The 16,148-nt window shown below is 44.0% G+C and overlaps 1 protein-coding gene across 1 annotated transcript in view; it reads left to right on the forward strand.

Moving 5' to 3' along the window:
• Nucleotides 1–16,148, forward strand: part of ANKMY1 (ankyrin repeat and MYND domain containing 1) — a 293,230-nt gene that overhangs the window by 240,925 nt on the left and 36,157 nt on the right. Inside the window, exon 13 of the mRNA XM_030217039.1 lies at nt 8,696–8,850. Within this exon, the coding sequence (XP_030072899.1) occupies nt 8,696–8,850 (155 nt within the window). The remainder of the gene's footprint in view (nt 1–8,695; nt 8,851–16,148) is intronic.

Consider the following 16,148-nt stretch of genomic DNA (forward strand, 5'->3'; position numbering starts at 1 on the left):
TAAATGCTAGACTCTCTTCTTGTCCCTCAGAAATCCTTTGACCTTAGCTTACTTTTGAGTCTACATCCTTTCACCTGCATCCTATTACCCCTTGTTCCAGAGATTTCTTTCAATGGAAAGAAGCCCATGTTGGAATTATTTAGATGTCAATTTCATATTTCTTCTCTTCTTCTTTTCTTCCAAAGTGTGCTTATTTAGATTGGTATGTCCCTCTGTGTTTTATGATGAAGATTGTTGGCCATTTTAGTAGCTTCCCTTCAGAGGGGTTTTCAACCCAGTCTTCGGGACACACCCAGCCAGCCAGGTTTTCAGGATATCCACAATGAATATGCATGAGATAAATTTACATGCTTTACTTCTGTTGTATGCAAATATAGCTCATGGGAACTGGGCTGAGAACCACTAATCTTAATCTTATGTATATCCTTTTGAAGGTATGGTCTCTAGAAATGCATATAGTACTCCAAATGAGGTCTCATCAGAGGTTTAAACAAAGATACTATCACTTCCTTTTCCATGCTGATCATTCCTTTTCTAAAGAACCCAAGCATCCTTCTTGCCTTTGCCATCAAATTTCTACCTAGCTGTCTACCTTAAGAACATCATATATAATCACTCTCCAGACACCACTCTTCTTTTGTGCACTGAAGTACTTCAACCCCTATACTGTACTGCTCCCTTTGGTTTTTGCAACCCAAATAAATAACCCTTCTTTTTTATTTATTTTTTGTAAGCATTTAGGGGGATAGTTATTGTGGGCTACTGTTAAAGTATGTGATTTTACCATTAACTCATGCTATTTTAGCACAGGTCACATTGTATGCTGTGAAACCTATTTATTAATAACTGGGATTAACAGTAAAATAATATGTCTTAATGGTAGCCCACATTGATAATGTTCCCGCTTAATCTTAGCTGTCAATAACATGAGGAGGAATCAAGCTTTACTAGATTCCTCCTCATGTTATCCACATATCCCTTACAAAAACATTAAAAAGAACTGGACCAAGGACCAATCCCAATGCCTCCATTCTCAGTGTGAACTGTATTTACTACTACTTTTTCTTGCCCCCCATTCATCCAGTTTCTAACCAAGTCAGTCATTTTAGGGCTCATACCAAGAGTGCTTAATTTATTTCTAAGTCACCTTTGTGGAACTATGTCAAAGGCCTTGCTAAAACCTAAGTACACCACATCTAGCTCTCTCCTATGATCCAACTCTCTGGTCACCCAGACAAAAAAAAAAGATTTTTCTGATAAGACCTACAGTACCTCTATTAAAATCATGATGCCTCAGATCCTGTAATCAACTAGATTCTAGCCTCTATTTCCCAGCCTACTCCTTACTTCTGCCTTTGTGAAAGCCCTCTGGGACCACTCCTTACTCTAAAGCAACAATGAAATGGTCAGACAGCAGAACTATCAGAACTGGGGTCACGTGATGACTGCTTCCTGAACAGCAGCAGGAAGGGAGAGCTCCCCCGAATTCCTTGCAAAAAACAGCTTTATGAAACCTTTTTTTATACCCTGAAGGTCTTTGAGATAGCGTGAAGGATCTGAGAACCTATAGCACGCGTTTGAATACAATTGGGGTGAGGGGACGAACGGCATGCCCACAAGTAATCAGGGTGCCATCAAAAACAAAAACGCTCCAGCGTCGAGAGTCAACAAGATGGCGCTGACCCCAGACTCCTCACCAGGGACAGAGAAAAATGTGGGAGACTGGGCGAGAGAAATTTCCTCGACAGTGACAGCTGCGCTGGAGGACCACTTAAATAAAATCCATTCTGCAGTCGAGGAAATCAATGAAAAGTTCGACACGCAGGCCTGCAGACTCACAGAAGTGGAACAACGAGTGCTCACCCAAGAGGACACAACAAATGGCATGGCGGCACAGATAGCAGCCCTGCAAAAAGAAGTGGCAATACTTAAAGAACAAGTGGAGGATCAGGAGAATAGGAACCGCCGCAATAACTTGCGGGTTGTGGGACTACCGGAGGCGGTGAAAGATGGGGACCTGTACAAATTTTTCAATTGGGCCTCGGGGGAGGAGTGGGCCCAAGGCAGTGCGACCGTGCGCACCGTATTGGAGCGTGGAGAGAAGGAGACAGTAAGCCCAGAACAGCAATCACGCACTATACCAATTGGCATGAGAAAGAAATGCTGTTGAAGCAAGGTCGCTCCAGACAAGTGCAGCTGGAGCATGACGGCCATAAAATTCTGTTGTTTAATGACTATTCTTTGGCGGTGGCGCAGCGCAGAAGAGCAATGGCTCCCATGTGCACCCAGTTGTACAGCAAGGGCATTCGGTTCTTGCTCCTTTATCCTGCAAAATTAAGAGCGTGGCACGGAGGGAAGCCCTTGATGTTCCTGGAAGTGTCGGAAGTCAAAGCGTTTATGGAAGGATTGAACAGAGAGGAGCCGAGGGAGAATAATTAGTGACTGAGAAATCTTCAAATGGGACTGATCAAATGGTCAGAAATGGTTCGCATTCATCTTGTTTATTACCAGTCTAAATAGAGTCTAGTTGGAAAGGCCTGAACAGGGAGGAACTATGCTCTTAAGAGCACATCTGCGCAGTGGGCGGCTAAATGCAGCAACTTGGAATCGGACCCTATAACACGGGCAAAGGACCAGTTATTATGTTCAGAGATGAAAGGAGAGCATTTCATGCTTACTGCTCCAGTTAAGAAGTTCGATGTTAATTTGGACAATGGGTATACAAGGACTGCAACTTAGCGAGATGAAGAAACGCAGCAAAAAACAAAAATAAAATGGAGTCGTGTGCTTCTGTGCAGCAGCGGCATGTTCAGAACGAAGCGGGAGGCGTAGAGATTCCAAGCCCTGATCCTGATGTGATTTCTGCAACCTTTAAGGACGTTATGTATACGATGACTGGTTTGTTGATTCTGTTATGAGTGATAAGTTAAGGGGATAAAGGGGTGTAAGTTTGGGCAGGGATGCCGGGGGGAGCTTGTTGCCTGTTTCTTGCTGTATGGTTGAGGGAAGGGGAAGGATGGTGAGGAGGAGGTACCAGAAGGTTAATGGGGGGGGGGGGGGGGGTCATGGAGGAAGGGTAGGTAGGGAATGTGTGACTGGAGGGGGAAGGGTGCAAATGGGGGGGAGGGGAGGGAGTTGGGGGGGTGGGAGACGGGGTAGATTGCCTACATGGAATAGGCTGGGGATATCTCTTAACAAGAACTGAACAACAGGAGCAAAACAATTCTAGCGGGCTGGGCTGGGAGGCCTGCTGGAATAAAAAAACTAGGTAACATGTGGAATATTGCCAATAGTAGGGGTGATGGATAACTTGAAGATTATATCTTTGAATGTGGATGGTATTCACTCCCCAGTTAAACGTACCATAATAATGTCCTGGTTGAGAAGGGAGGGGGTAGATATCGCTTTCCTCCAAGAAACACACTTGTCTAATTCTGAACATGTGAAATTGAAGAGAGGGTGGGTGGGAGAGGTAGTGTATTCATCCTTCAACAGTAGGAAAAGGGGAGTTGCCATATTAATACACAAACAGATACCTCTAGTCATTCACAAGGTGCTACAGGATAAGGAGGATAGGTCTGTAATAGTTTTGGGAGAGCTATGGGGGCGGAAGATCAATCTCTGTAATCTCTATGGCCCTAACATATATAACCATGAATTCTTTTCAGACAGTGGCAAAGGTGGCGCTATATCTAGACTACCAGTTGATTTTGGGAGGCGACCTTAATATATCTGCAGATCCAACTATTGATTGTAAACCAGTTAAATCAAAAAGTAAGGGGTGGGAACATAAGGGGGTTAATTTTTTGACACATCAATTAGGGCTGGTGGACATATGGAGAATACTACATCCCCATGACACAGATTTTACATTCTTTTCCACTCCGCACAACACGTATTCAAGAATAGATTATTTTCTTATATTGCAGTCTCTATTCCCAGTAGCAAAAATGGCACACATACTGGACAACACTCTGTCTGACCACTCAGCTATTTCGTGCTCTGTAGAATACACAGCGGGGGGTGCGGAGCGGGTGTGGAAGTTTTCACCTTCTCTATATAGGGATATTGCATTCAGAGCCTACTTGAGGGACAAATGGGCAGAATACCAGAGCTACAATGACTCCCCGGAGGTAAGCCCAGCTATATATTGGGAGGCAGCAAAGGTAGTGATGAGAGGACATATCCTGGCCTACACCGCTGGGAAAAAGAAAAAATCAGAGGCGGAGCTGCTAACATTGTCCGCCGAGTATCAGCAAGTACGCGGGCCAACATGTGGGTACCATGGCTAAGGTGCATAAGGAGAACTTGGGGCGGCTCCGAAAACGTATTGATCAATTGCTTAACACATGAGCTGAACAGGACATATACTTCCAGAGATTCAAATTATATAAATGGGGAAACAAGGCTGGAAGGCTTATGGCAAATTTAGTGCGGCCTTATAGAAAGAGACAGATTGTTACATCAATACGGGACAGTGCAGGACGAGAATATCACCAAGAGGCCCAAATATACAAACAATTTGTTCAATATTACCAATCCTTATATGCAGTGAGGGAATTTGACCCAGGGCAGACAGATGCCTTTTTTGAGGATCTTAATATGCCAAAAATGTAATGAAGATCAGGTACAAAGATTGAGCGCTCATATATCAGCGCAAGAGGTCAGAAAAGGCATTAAGACATTAAAGTTGACCAAAGCACCAGGCCCGGACGGATACGATCCTGAATACTATAAAATATTAATGGAAGATATAATTAGACCATTAGTTGGACCATTAGCAGTACCCATGTACATTAAGTGGTATATCAAGAATTTATAAATAAAAATAAATACATTGGAATTACCTGCACAGAACTACAGTTGCAACCCTGAAAAGCAATGATATAGTTGCATTGAACATCCAAGAAAGATGGACATGGGCACACCTGAAATCTTCAATAAGTAAGAGGAGGCTGAATTTTAACAAGGTGGCAGATCTGGGAGTTCACTTGTCAGAAGCAAATTTACATAAGAACATAAGAGTAGCCATACTGGGTCAGACCTATGGTCCCATCTAGCCCAGTATCCTGTTTTCCAAACAGTAGTCAAGCCAGGTCACAAGTACCTGGCAGAAACCCAAATCATGGCAACACTCCATACTACAAATCCCAGGAAAAGAAGCTGCTTCCCATGTGTGTCTCAATAGCAGACTATTAACTTTTCCTCCAGGAATTTGTCCAAACCTTTTTTAAACCTAGATACACTAACCGTTGTTACCACATCCTCCGGCAAAGAGGTCCAGAGCTTAACTATTCGTTGAGTGAAAACATATTTCCTCCTATTTGTTTTAAAATTATTTTTATGTAACTTCCTTGAGTGTCCCTTAGAGGGGCATAATCGAACGCAAACGCCCATGTGTAAGAACGTCCATCTCCGAGAACGGGTCCGTGAAGGGGTGGGCCGAATCATATTTTCGAAAAAGATGGACGTTTATCTTTAGTATCGAACATATGGTTTGTGCCAGGCAAATGCATTGGATGTGGGCGTTTTTGAGATGTGGGCGTTTGTTTGAGCTGGGCGTTTTCGTTTTTCAGCGATAATCGAAACCGAAGCGTCCCAGCTCAAAAACGACCAAATCCAAGGCCAGGATTCGTAGTGCACTGGCCCCCCTCACATGCCAGGACACCAACCGGGCACCCTAGGGGGCACTTTTAAAAAATATGAAAAAACATTAAATTACCTCCCAGGTGCATAGCTCCTTTACTTTGGGTGCTGAGACCCCCAAATCCCCCCCAAAGCCCACTTCCCACAAATCAACACCATTGCCATAGCACTTAATGGTGAAGGGGGGCACCTACATGTGGGTACAGTGGGTTTGGGGGGGGTTAGAGGGCTCCCATTTACCACCACAAGTGGTACAGGTAGGGGGGGATGGGCCTGGATCCGCCTGCCTGAAGTGTACTGCATTACCCACTAAAAGTGCTCCAGGGACGGGACTTGTTGCTGCTGTATAACCTTGGCACAGCAGTTCACACCGTAAGACTAATCTCGCTGAAAACGTCCTTTATTTCAATAACCGCGTTTACTCACAGTTAACTGCAGATCAGAGGTTGTGCCCCACTGGCAACGAGTCTCCCTGGTACTAAGATTAGCAGTAGCTCAGAGCTGGCAGAATGGTGTACAATGCCCTCTTTCAGCAACATTCAAGGTAAGAACTAATTTTTGTAACGTGGCTAACACACGAAAGGGATCTAAAATGGACTTACAAAAATGGCCACTACCTCGTGGACTACCGGAAACAAAACAGGGCACACGCTGACCCAGTAGGCAGGAGGAAAAGCACCATGGGAGAAGAGCCTACCAACTACCAACATCGTGAGACTGTAACACAAGCTAGTGAAATCACGGAGCCCAATACCCTACACCCACCACAATGCAATGCTGATGTGACCCTGCAGTGCACCCGAGAGCCACATCTGACCCAGGGAAAGGCTGTGAGAGGATCAAACACATTCTGCTGTCATGGAGGTGGGTACGGAATTTGAGGGTGGCATAGAGGCTGGGAAATAAGGTTTTTTGCAAGTGGGTTTTTTTTGGTGGGAGGGGGTTAGTGACCACTGGGGGAGTCAGGGGAGGTGATTCCCGATTCCCTCCGGTGGTCATCTGGTCATTTAGGGCACTTTTTTGGGACCTGTTCATGAGAAAAAAGGGTCCAAAAAAAGTGTCCTAAATTCTCACTAAAAACACCTTTCTTTTTTCCATTATCGGCTGCCCATCTCTGCTCGGCCGATAACCACACCCCAGCCCCGCCTTCACCACGCCTCCAACACGCCCCCGTCAACTTTATTTGTTCCCACGACGGAGTGCAGTTGAAGATGACCAAAATCGGCTTTTGATTATACCGATTTGGCCGCCCAAGGGAAATGGACGCCCATCTCCCGAAAATGGGCATTTTTCTCCTTTCGAAAATAAGCAGGTTAGTCTTTATACTTTTGGAACAAGTAAAAAAATTGATTTACTTCTACTCGATCTACACCACTTAGGATTTTGTAGACCTCAATCATATCTCCCCCACATCTGTCTCTTTTCCAAGCTGAAGAGCTCTAACCTCTTTAGCCTTTCCTCATATGAGAGGAGTTTCATTCCCATTATCATTTTGGTCGCTTTTCTTTGAACTTTTTCTAATTCTGCTATATCTTTTTTGAGATACGGTGACCAGAACTGAACACAATACTCAAGGTGCGGACTCACCATGGAGCAATACAAAGGCATTATAGTATTTTTGGTCTTATTCACCATCCCTTTCCTAATAATTCCTAGCTTCCTGTTTGCTTTTTTGGCCGCCGCCACACACTGAGCAAAAGATTTCAGTTTGAAGATGACCAGACCAGAGATTGCCTACCAACAGGGTTAGTGAATAGCATTGTGGAAGCAAATTTTGGGCATGCTGGGAAGGATTATAGAATGGGTCGTTAACGAGGTTAAAAGTTGGGAAAAATATGTAGGGAGAAAAATTGGTTGGGCTGCATGCAGAAACTCATATAGAGTGGCACTCATTTTTGAAGCCGATGGATGTCTCAAAATGGCCAATAAAATGTCTATCTTCCAAAAACATCCAAATCATGATTTTTGAAAGTCAGAATTTGAATGTTCTACACTGCAGTTCATCCAAATAGCAGGAGGGGTGCATGTGGGTATTTTGGGTCTAGGGAGAGCCCAAATTTAGGACGTCCAAAAACAATAATCAAATGGGAAGAGACGTCCAAGTCAAAAAAGAAGGGCATCCTAAATTATAAAAAGGTGCCCTAATTGAGTAACTGACTACTGGAGGGATTAAGGCATGACCACTCCTTAACCCCAAGTGGTTACTGTCTCCCTCCCTCACCCCTGAAAGTGACACTGGAAAGGGAAAATAGGCTCCCTGACATCATTAGGTATTATGGCCATTCTGAACACAGCATTAAGCGGGTCTGAAGGGTAGCCTAGTGGTCAGTGCAGTGGACTGTAAACCATGGGACCCAGGTTCAAATCCCTCTTCAACTCTGTTATTTTACCTTTAAATTCTGAGACCTTCATAAACAGATATACCTACTGTACCAATATTAGAGACATCTGCAAGCCTGAGGTCTATGGAGGTGGTGGATGTTCAGGTACAGTAAGTATTTCCCTAGGTGCCCTGGATTAAAGTCCATTGCACTGACCACTAGTCTGCCCCTCTGCTCTGCAGACATGCCTGCGTGGCTATTTTTGTACAAATACTGCCAGACAGACGTCCTTGTCCCTACTTTTTTGGCATTCATATTTTGGAGGTTCTCTCACATTTTTAAACAGGAAACCATGATGTTTTTCCTTTTCAAAAATGCCTGTGAGATGGGCTTATTGGGATGTTAAGAGCGGGATGTCCCAATTTTGACTTGAACATTCTTTCAAAAATGTCCTTTCACATGTATCTATACAAGTACTCGAATCTCAGTTGGACAGGTTGGATGATCCTTTCCGTTTTTATGGTGTTTACCATGTTATTATGCCATTCATCATGTGTACAGAACTGTAAAACCATGCTATCATATCCAGCTGAGCATTTCAGTGTTGAAATAATACTTTAAATAAAATCATAGCTATACGTACTGTAGTGCTTGCAAGTGAACGTGCTTCTTATGGCTATGGTAATGAATATTCATTGGTGACAAAAATACAACTATGTTTTCTACAGGCACTCCACCTTTAAGTATTGCTATGGTTGTGGCAGGTCAGTAGGTGTGCAGCTATCTCCTTGCCCTCAATGTAAAGGAGTATATACTTGCAGCAGTGTTTGTAAAAAGAAAGCCTGGAATGAGTACCACAAAAATGAGTGTGCTACATTAAAAGGTAGGTTTGAGAAGTAATCTTTAGAAACATATTTATAAAACTAATCCAGGTTTCCCCCTCAGGCTGAATCAGGGGTACAAACTATAAAAACAAAACACAAGTATAAAAACATATATAGCCATTCATAATAACAATGTCATAAGCATGAGTCTACAAATAAAAAACAATTGATTCAACATATATAAAATAATCATTTAAAAATTCTAAAAAACAAAACACAAGTATAAAAACATATATGTTTTTATACTTGTGTTTTGTTTTTATAGTTTGTACCCCTGACGCAGCCTGAGGGAGAAACGTGGCCACGTCGGGTATTGTTCCAATAAATGCATTTGATTCCACTGCTTTGTTGTTTTTTTATATACTGTTTTGTAAGCAGTTGTGTACCTTTTTGTTTTTTTTGTTTTAAAACTAATCCAGTACATGTTCAGGTTATATAAATACAGAAAATAAAATTATTTTATTTTGCCTACATATTTTATATGGAAACTGTCAGAAAGTTGAAGATAATCTCTGGCGATCTCGGAAAAACAATGTTTGAGTACTGTATGATTATTATAATAAATGGCGGACTGCTGTGCAAAGTCCCAAAAGAACCTGCAATTTTTTAGCAAGCAAGACATGATCTAGAATATATAGGGCTAGATTCTGTAAATGGCGCTCAAAAATCAGTGCTGGAAAAAGTTGGCATTCAGCGCTATTCTATAAAAGACGCTTCCAGCTGAGTACCCTTTAAAGAATAGCATGTAGTGCCAATTCCCACACCCAACTTTGGGTGTGAGGACTTTTACCTGCTGAGACCAGGTGTAAATCCTGGCATACAAGTTGGGCACACATCCCCAGTATTCTATAACATTGTGCCCAAATTTTCAAACATGCCCCTTACGCACCCATGCCCCTTCCATGGCCGTGCCCTCTTTTGGGTTGCATGCTATAGCATTTGGTCACCCAGTTCTATAGGTAGGTGTGTGCACAATTCTTAATTGGTGCCAATTAGCATCAATAATTATTAGCATCCAATTGTTGTTATTGACTCATTAACCAATTATGTTGCACACACACATCTCAAGACTGCACCCAAATTTGAGTGACCTTTATAGAATCTGGGGGTTAACAAAATAAAGATGACTAAAATAAAAAAGACAAAAAGTATAAGATACCTAGTATTGAACTAATAACTAGTTGAATTTCTCCTTCCATTGGATACTGTGAATCACATTTCTTTAGTGGCACTCCCTATGGCCTTGAATAATTCACCTTTATTCCCATTGGTTTATGTATTCCGTTAGATTGAAAGACCTAGTTTATTTTTTTATTTTTATTTTTGCTACATTTGTACCCCGCGCTTTCCCACTCATGGCAGGCTCAGTGCAACTTACATATTGTATACAGGTACTTATGTGTACCTGGGGCAATGGAGGGTTAAGTGACTTGCCCAGGGATTCATTGTATAAGTGTATAATTTGTTGCATAGTACATGATTTAGGATGTCATGTAAATACTGTATTAGCAGAATTTTTGTTAGAAACAATTTTTCATAAAATATATTCCATTGCCTTATATTCATTCTAGATAAACTTAAAAGGCAGAAAGCTTGAGGAGTGGTCAAGTGTTTGGCAATTTAGATTTTTTTTAAAAATATTTTATTTATGCTTTTACATTTATTAAACAACGTAAATGTAATGGAAATATGGAAAACTGTTTACAAAGCAAAAAAAATGTTTTTTATACATTGGAAATATTACTCTATCACTTTGTCCACAATAAGGATCCAGATACTAGGCAAACAGAAGGAAATTAATTATCAATGAGCTTGAAAAGCAAGTTTATCCTGCGAGCCAACTTTACAGCATATTACATTCTTTGGGATTCAACTAAGGAGTATTAACACTTTCCTTTGCTACTATAAATTGTTGCAGTTTTAAGGGATCAAAGAATACATAGTTATTTGATTGTAGGGATACTAAGCATCTACAAGGAAATTTCAATTTGAAAACTGCACCCAGGTTGAGAAGTCTCGCCCTATATTGCAAGAATTCTCTCCTCCTCTTCTGCGTATCCCTTGTCAAATCGGGAAAACTTTGAACCCTCAAGCCCAAAAAAACTGCATTAATATGTTGAAAATAAATCTTAAATATGTTGTTCCTGTCCATTTCAAAGGCAAAAGTAGCCAGCAGTGTGGTCCGTTCCATCACTATGTCCAAGGAGCTCTCTAGAAATTCAGTTAAATTTAACTGCTGATTTTGCAGTTGTTGTTCGTTTAAGTTGATTGTAGCTCCTGTTATGTACTGGGCCTTAACAATGAGTGGAAAACCCTCCACTGGTAGACCCAGGACATCACTGAAATATTTCCTTAACATCTCCACCGCAGGAATCAATGGAGACTTGGGAAAGTTTATAAACTGCAAGTTATTCCTACGAAACTGATTATCAAGAAATTCAATTCTTCGTGCTTGGATTTCTTTATCTTTCATTAAATTTGTCGTAATATTCTTAAGTTTAGCGACTTCTCCTTCCAGGAGTGCTGTTTTATCTGATTGTTCTTGAGATTTGACAGTCAAAGTTTGGGAAATTTGTTTAACCCCCACAATCTCCTCTTTAAAAGAGTTTGTTATCATTTTAAGGGAAGCGTTTAATCCTTGGATTGAGTCCCAGAGCACTTCTAGTGTAACAGCAGGTCTTACCACAATCCTGCCACCTTCCGGGGTGTCTCGATCTGAGAGCGATTCCTCCAGCTCTCCCTGTGTTGTTCCGATAGGGGTAGAGAAGCTGACAGGTCCTCCCAGCTGAACGGGCAAGGGCTGCACAACCGCTTCCTCCATCCGATTCCTCTCCATCGGCGTCTGAACACCTTGGTGGCGGGGGGGCTGCCCTTACGGGGGGACTCAACGTCACCTCCTCTATGCTCTGACCCGTTTCCGCGGGTCTCGTCGAAGCAGGAGCTTGCGCTTCGAGCGGTCTCATCCCGAAGGCTTCTAGTGTGGCTTGACGAACAGCGGGACCCATAACAAGGTTCGGGGAGGCTTGAACCTCCGTTTTCCCCTTCCTTTTCCCCATTCTTCAAGCAAAAATGGGGAAATTCTGGCGTTTTACCACAACTATCCCTCAGAGATAAGAAAACGCCCACACAGCTCAAATCACCATCTTGGATATGTCTCTGGCAATTTAGATTTAATGCAGGATCCAAGAGAGAAGTATATGATGGTGGTGAGGTATTAGTTTGCAGTAAAAAAAAGACATGGGCAGTGATCATATCAAATGATTTCATGGTTGTCAAATTAATGCTAAAGTAATAGATAGAAGAAGAATTACTAGTAGAAAAAGGGGAGGTAATACAAACCATTGGTGAGACATTATCTGGAGTATTACATTCAATTCTGCAGACCAAATTTTCAAAAAGATACAGACAGATTGGAGACAGCATAGTTGCCCACAGCCTACCACCCACTTGCCAGTCTTTTATGGTTCTGGTCACCTGGCAGCCACTCACTGGGCTGGTTGTTAAATAGTAGCAAACAGAAATTCAAAATCACAATTTAAACTGAGACTCACTCTGCTGTAACCTCCATTGTCTCCTCAGTATAGAGCTCCCAGTCCTCCACAACTTCCTCCAGGAAATCAAGAGAAGTGTTTCAAGGCTGCTGTTCTGCTACCTGTCTGAAGGCTTTTTCCCAAGGTGCATTTGGTTGCCCCTCCCCTTTCCAGCCTCATTTTGGTACTAGCATCTATTGCTTAGTGACCTAGGGAAACTGAGCCTCAACTGAGCTCCTCCCACTGCCAGAAGACTGGTTATTACACTGTGGGCTCTCTTGAACCAGTATTGGATGTCCAACAAATAGGACTAACTACTTTTTTGAAAACATCTATAGTACTACAATTGACTTCTTCCACCCTAATTATTTCTGTTTCTTTGGCTAAAGACAGAGATCATATATTGAAGCTCTTTTTTTCTAAATAGTTGCTCCTTTTTGTGAGGTAAAAATTCAAATTTTTCCTGATATTGCATGAGCCACACAAAAGAGAAAACAGCAGTTTCTACTATTGCATCCAAGAGTGCTGCAGCTTGGAGCCTCTTTTTTTATTAGATATCCATGCAAGTGTTTTGTGACAGAGACACTACGTTTTTTTTTTTTGTTTGTTTGTTTTTTAAGCCTCTCAGTTATCTTTATTTCTTGCAGACAAAATCCCCTCAACTTCATCCACCTCTCAAGCTGTTTCTACTACTAATAACATTTATATAGCGCTACCAGCCGCACGCAGCGCTGAACGCTTGACATAGAGAGACAGTCCCTGCTCAAAGAGCTCACAATCTTCTGACCTATAGTCTGTTGACTCTTTGTAATGCTGATGATTTAAGTAGTAATTTCTTTTGGGTTAATTTCCTCACTATGGATCCTAAATTGAACTGTTTAACCTCCCTAATTAGAAGACCTTGTTTTTGAAGGACTATTACTAATTTCCATTGTATTTCATTATTATCCACATTTAATGTTTTAGTGCTCTCATTTTCTTGATCAAGAGTATTCTTGTAAGTATTTTGAATTGCATAAAGTTTTAAAAAAGGAAAAGGCTGGCACTATGTATAGAGTCCAGAATGCTCCCAAATTCAAGAAGCTTCAGCTTCCCCACCTCATGGTGACGTGGTCGAATCAGCTCTCTAAAGAGACAAGAGCTCCAAGATCCAGCTCTGTCATGAACTGGAATCTCGTGAGCCCTTGGGTCCAGCTGGAGTGCTGAGGTAAAGGTAGACACCAGCCTCCAGCGGACAGCCGAACAACCCCTAGTCTTCACCTGCAGCGACCGCCGTTCCACAGGAGTTGAGCCCCCAGTTGCTGGCGGCCAACAGGACTTCCGGAACCATGGGGTGGATGGACTGCGGACCGCAGGTGGCGTGGAGGCCAAGATTGATGCAGACACCCAGCCGAGAGTAGTCAGGATGCCAGCAGAAGTCAGGGCAGGCAGCGAGCAGAGAGAAGTCAGGATGCCAGCAGAAGCCTGGGCAGGCAGCGAGCAGAGAGTAGTCAGGATACCAGCAGAAGCCTGGGCAGGCAGCGAGAAGAGAGTAGTCAGGATACCAGCAGAAGTCAGGGCAGGCAGCGAGCAGAGAGAAGTCAGGATACCAGCAGAAGTCAGGGCAGGCAGCGAGCAGAGAGTAGTCAGGATACCAGCAGAAGTCAGGGCAGGCAGCGAGCAGAGAGTAGTCAGGATACCAGCAGAAGTCAGGACCGGTAACAATCAGAAGCACTGCCGCTACTCAGGAAACGGAATAGAAGCCGAAGCAAGGAAGGACTGGTGGCAGGGCTTTAAATAGTGCAGGAATTAGGCTCTCAAGCATGTGCAGCTGTCACAAGATGGCTGCCCCCATCAGAGGAGACGCCCTACGCCCAAATATGGCCTTCCTTCCTGAAGCTGCCCAAGTCCAAGATGGCTGCCACAACCTAAGACACCCAGTTCCAAGATGGCTGCCCTATCCTGGAGATGCCCACATCCAAGATGGCCACCCTATCCTCGGATGCCCATATCCTGAATAGTCAGGGGACATGACAGTATCCTCCCCTTATTGCCTCCCCCTCCGCCCTGGGCCTGGTTTACAGGGGTACCGGTCATGGAAGTCCCGTAGCAAGTCAGGAGCATTGATCTGACTTGCTGGTTCCCATGAGTTGTCCTCGGGACCAAAATGCTTCCAGGACAGTAGATAAAATAGTCTCCCTCGCTGAAACTTAGAGTGCAAGATCTCCTCCACTTCATACTCGGGATCTGGTTTAGACTCAGGAATGCTCTTCTTCTCCTCCTGTGGATGCCATTGGGACCTCAAGAATGATTTCAAGAGGGAGACATGGAAGGCGTTATGCACGAGTAGAGTCCTGGGCAGGCATAGGCGATAAGTAACCGCACCTATCCAAGACTGCACCACAAAGAGCCCGATGAATCGAGGGGCGAACTTTTGAAATGGCAGCCGAAGTCTCAAGTACTTAGTGTTCAACCAGACCTTTTGACTGGGTTGGAAAACTGGTGCGGTTCATCGTTACTGGTCAGCAAATTGCTTGTACCTGGCAGCCGCCTGCTGTAACTGTTCTTGGACGCTCTTCCAAGTCTCTCGCATGTCAGAAAGGGTCTGTTGCAGCTGAGGAATGGTCTGATCTGTGGGAAGTGGTGGAGGAAGCTGCGGGTGCCGGCCATACACCACGAAGAATGGTGACATCTTAGAGGCCGAGTGCAGACTATTATTGTAGGCGAATTCTGCCCAGGGGAGGAGTGGAGACCAGTTGTCCTGCCGGTCATTGGTGAAAGCTCGTAGGAAGGCGTTGAGGGTCTGATTGATCCTTTTCACCATCCCATTGGTCTGGGAATGGTAGGCGGAGGAAAAATGGGTAGTGACCCCCAGGGCAGAACACAAGGCCCTCCAGAACCTAGAGGTGAATTGTGACCCTCAGTCACTGATAATACGGCTGGTAGTCCATGGAGCCGGACGATGTGCTGGATGAATTGAGACGCCAAGGTGGCGGCCAAGGGTAGAGCCTTCAGGGGAACAAAATGTGCCATTCGCGAAAACTGGTCTACCACCACCCAGATCACGGTATGTCCCTGTGAGCAGGCAAGATCTGTGATAAAATCCATAGAGAGTTCCTTCCATGGTTGCCCGGGCACCAGCAGTGGCTGTAGATTCCCCCCACAGTCTTCCTACCACAGATTTAACCCGGGCACAGGTGGGACAAGATGAGACATAGTGTAGCACATCCTGGGCCATCTGAGGCCATTGATACTGATGGGAAATCAGGTGCAGGGTTTTATGGAAGCCAAAGTGTCCTGCAAAATCTGAGGAATGGGCCCAGTGCATCACTCTTCTCCGCTCCCGAAGAGGCACCAACGTCTTCATGGTAGAGGCTGCAGCAAGCATAGTAGGCATGCAGGCTGGATCCAACATTGGATGAGTTTCCTCAGGGTCCTCCTGTGTTTCAAAAGCCCGTGAGAGAGCGTCGGCCTGCGTATTCTTTTCCGCAGGCCGGAACACCAAACGAAAGTGGAACCGAGCAAAGAACAGCGACCAGTGTGCTTGGCGAGGATTCAGCCTCTTGGCATCTTGCAAATAGAGCAAGTTCTTGTGATCGGTGATCACGGTAAACATGTTCCGCGCCCTCCAGCAAGAACCTCCATTCCTGGAGGGCGAGTTTTAAGACCAGGAGTTCTCTGGCCCCCACCGTGTAGTTCCACTCCGCGGGAGTGAACTTCTTGGAGAAGAAGAAGCAAGGGAGTCGTTTACCGGTGGGAGAGACTTGAGATAAAACAGCACCGGCCCC

This window comes from Microcaecilia unicolor, chromosome 10 (genome assembly GCF_901765095.1).
Source record: "Microcaecilia unicolor chromosome 10, aMicUni1.1, whole genome shotgun sequence".
NCBI classification, from domain to species: Eukaryota; Metazoa; Chordata; class Amphibia; order Gymnophiona; family Siphonopidae; genus Microcaecilia; species Microcaecilia unicolor.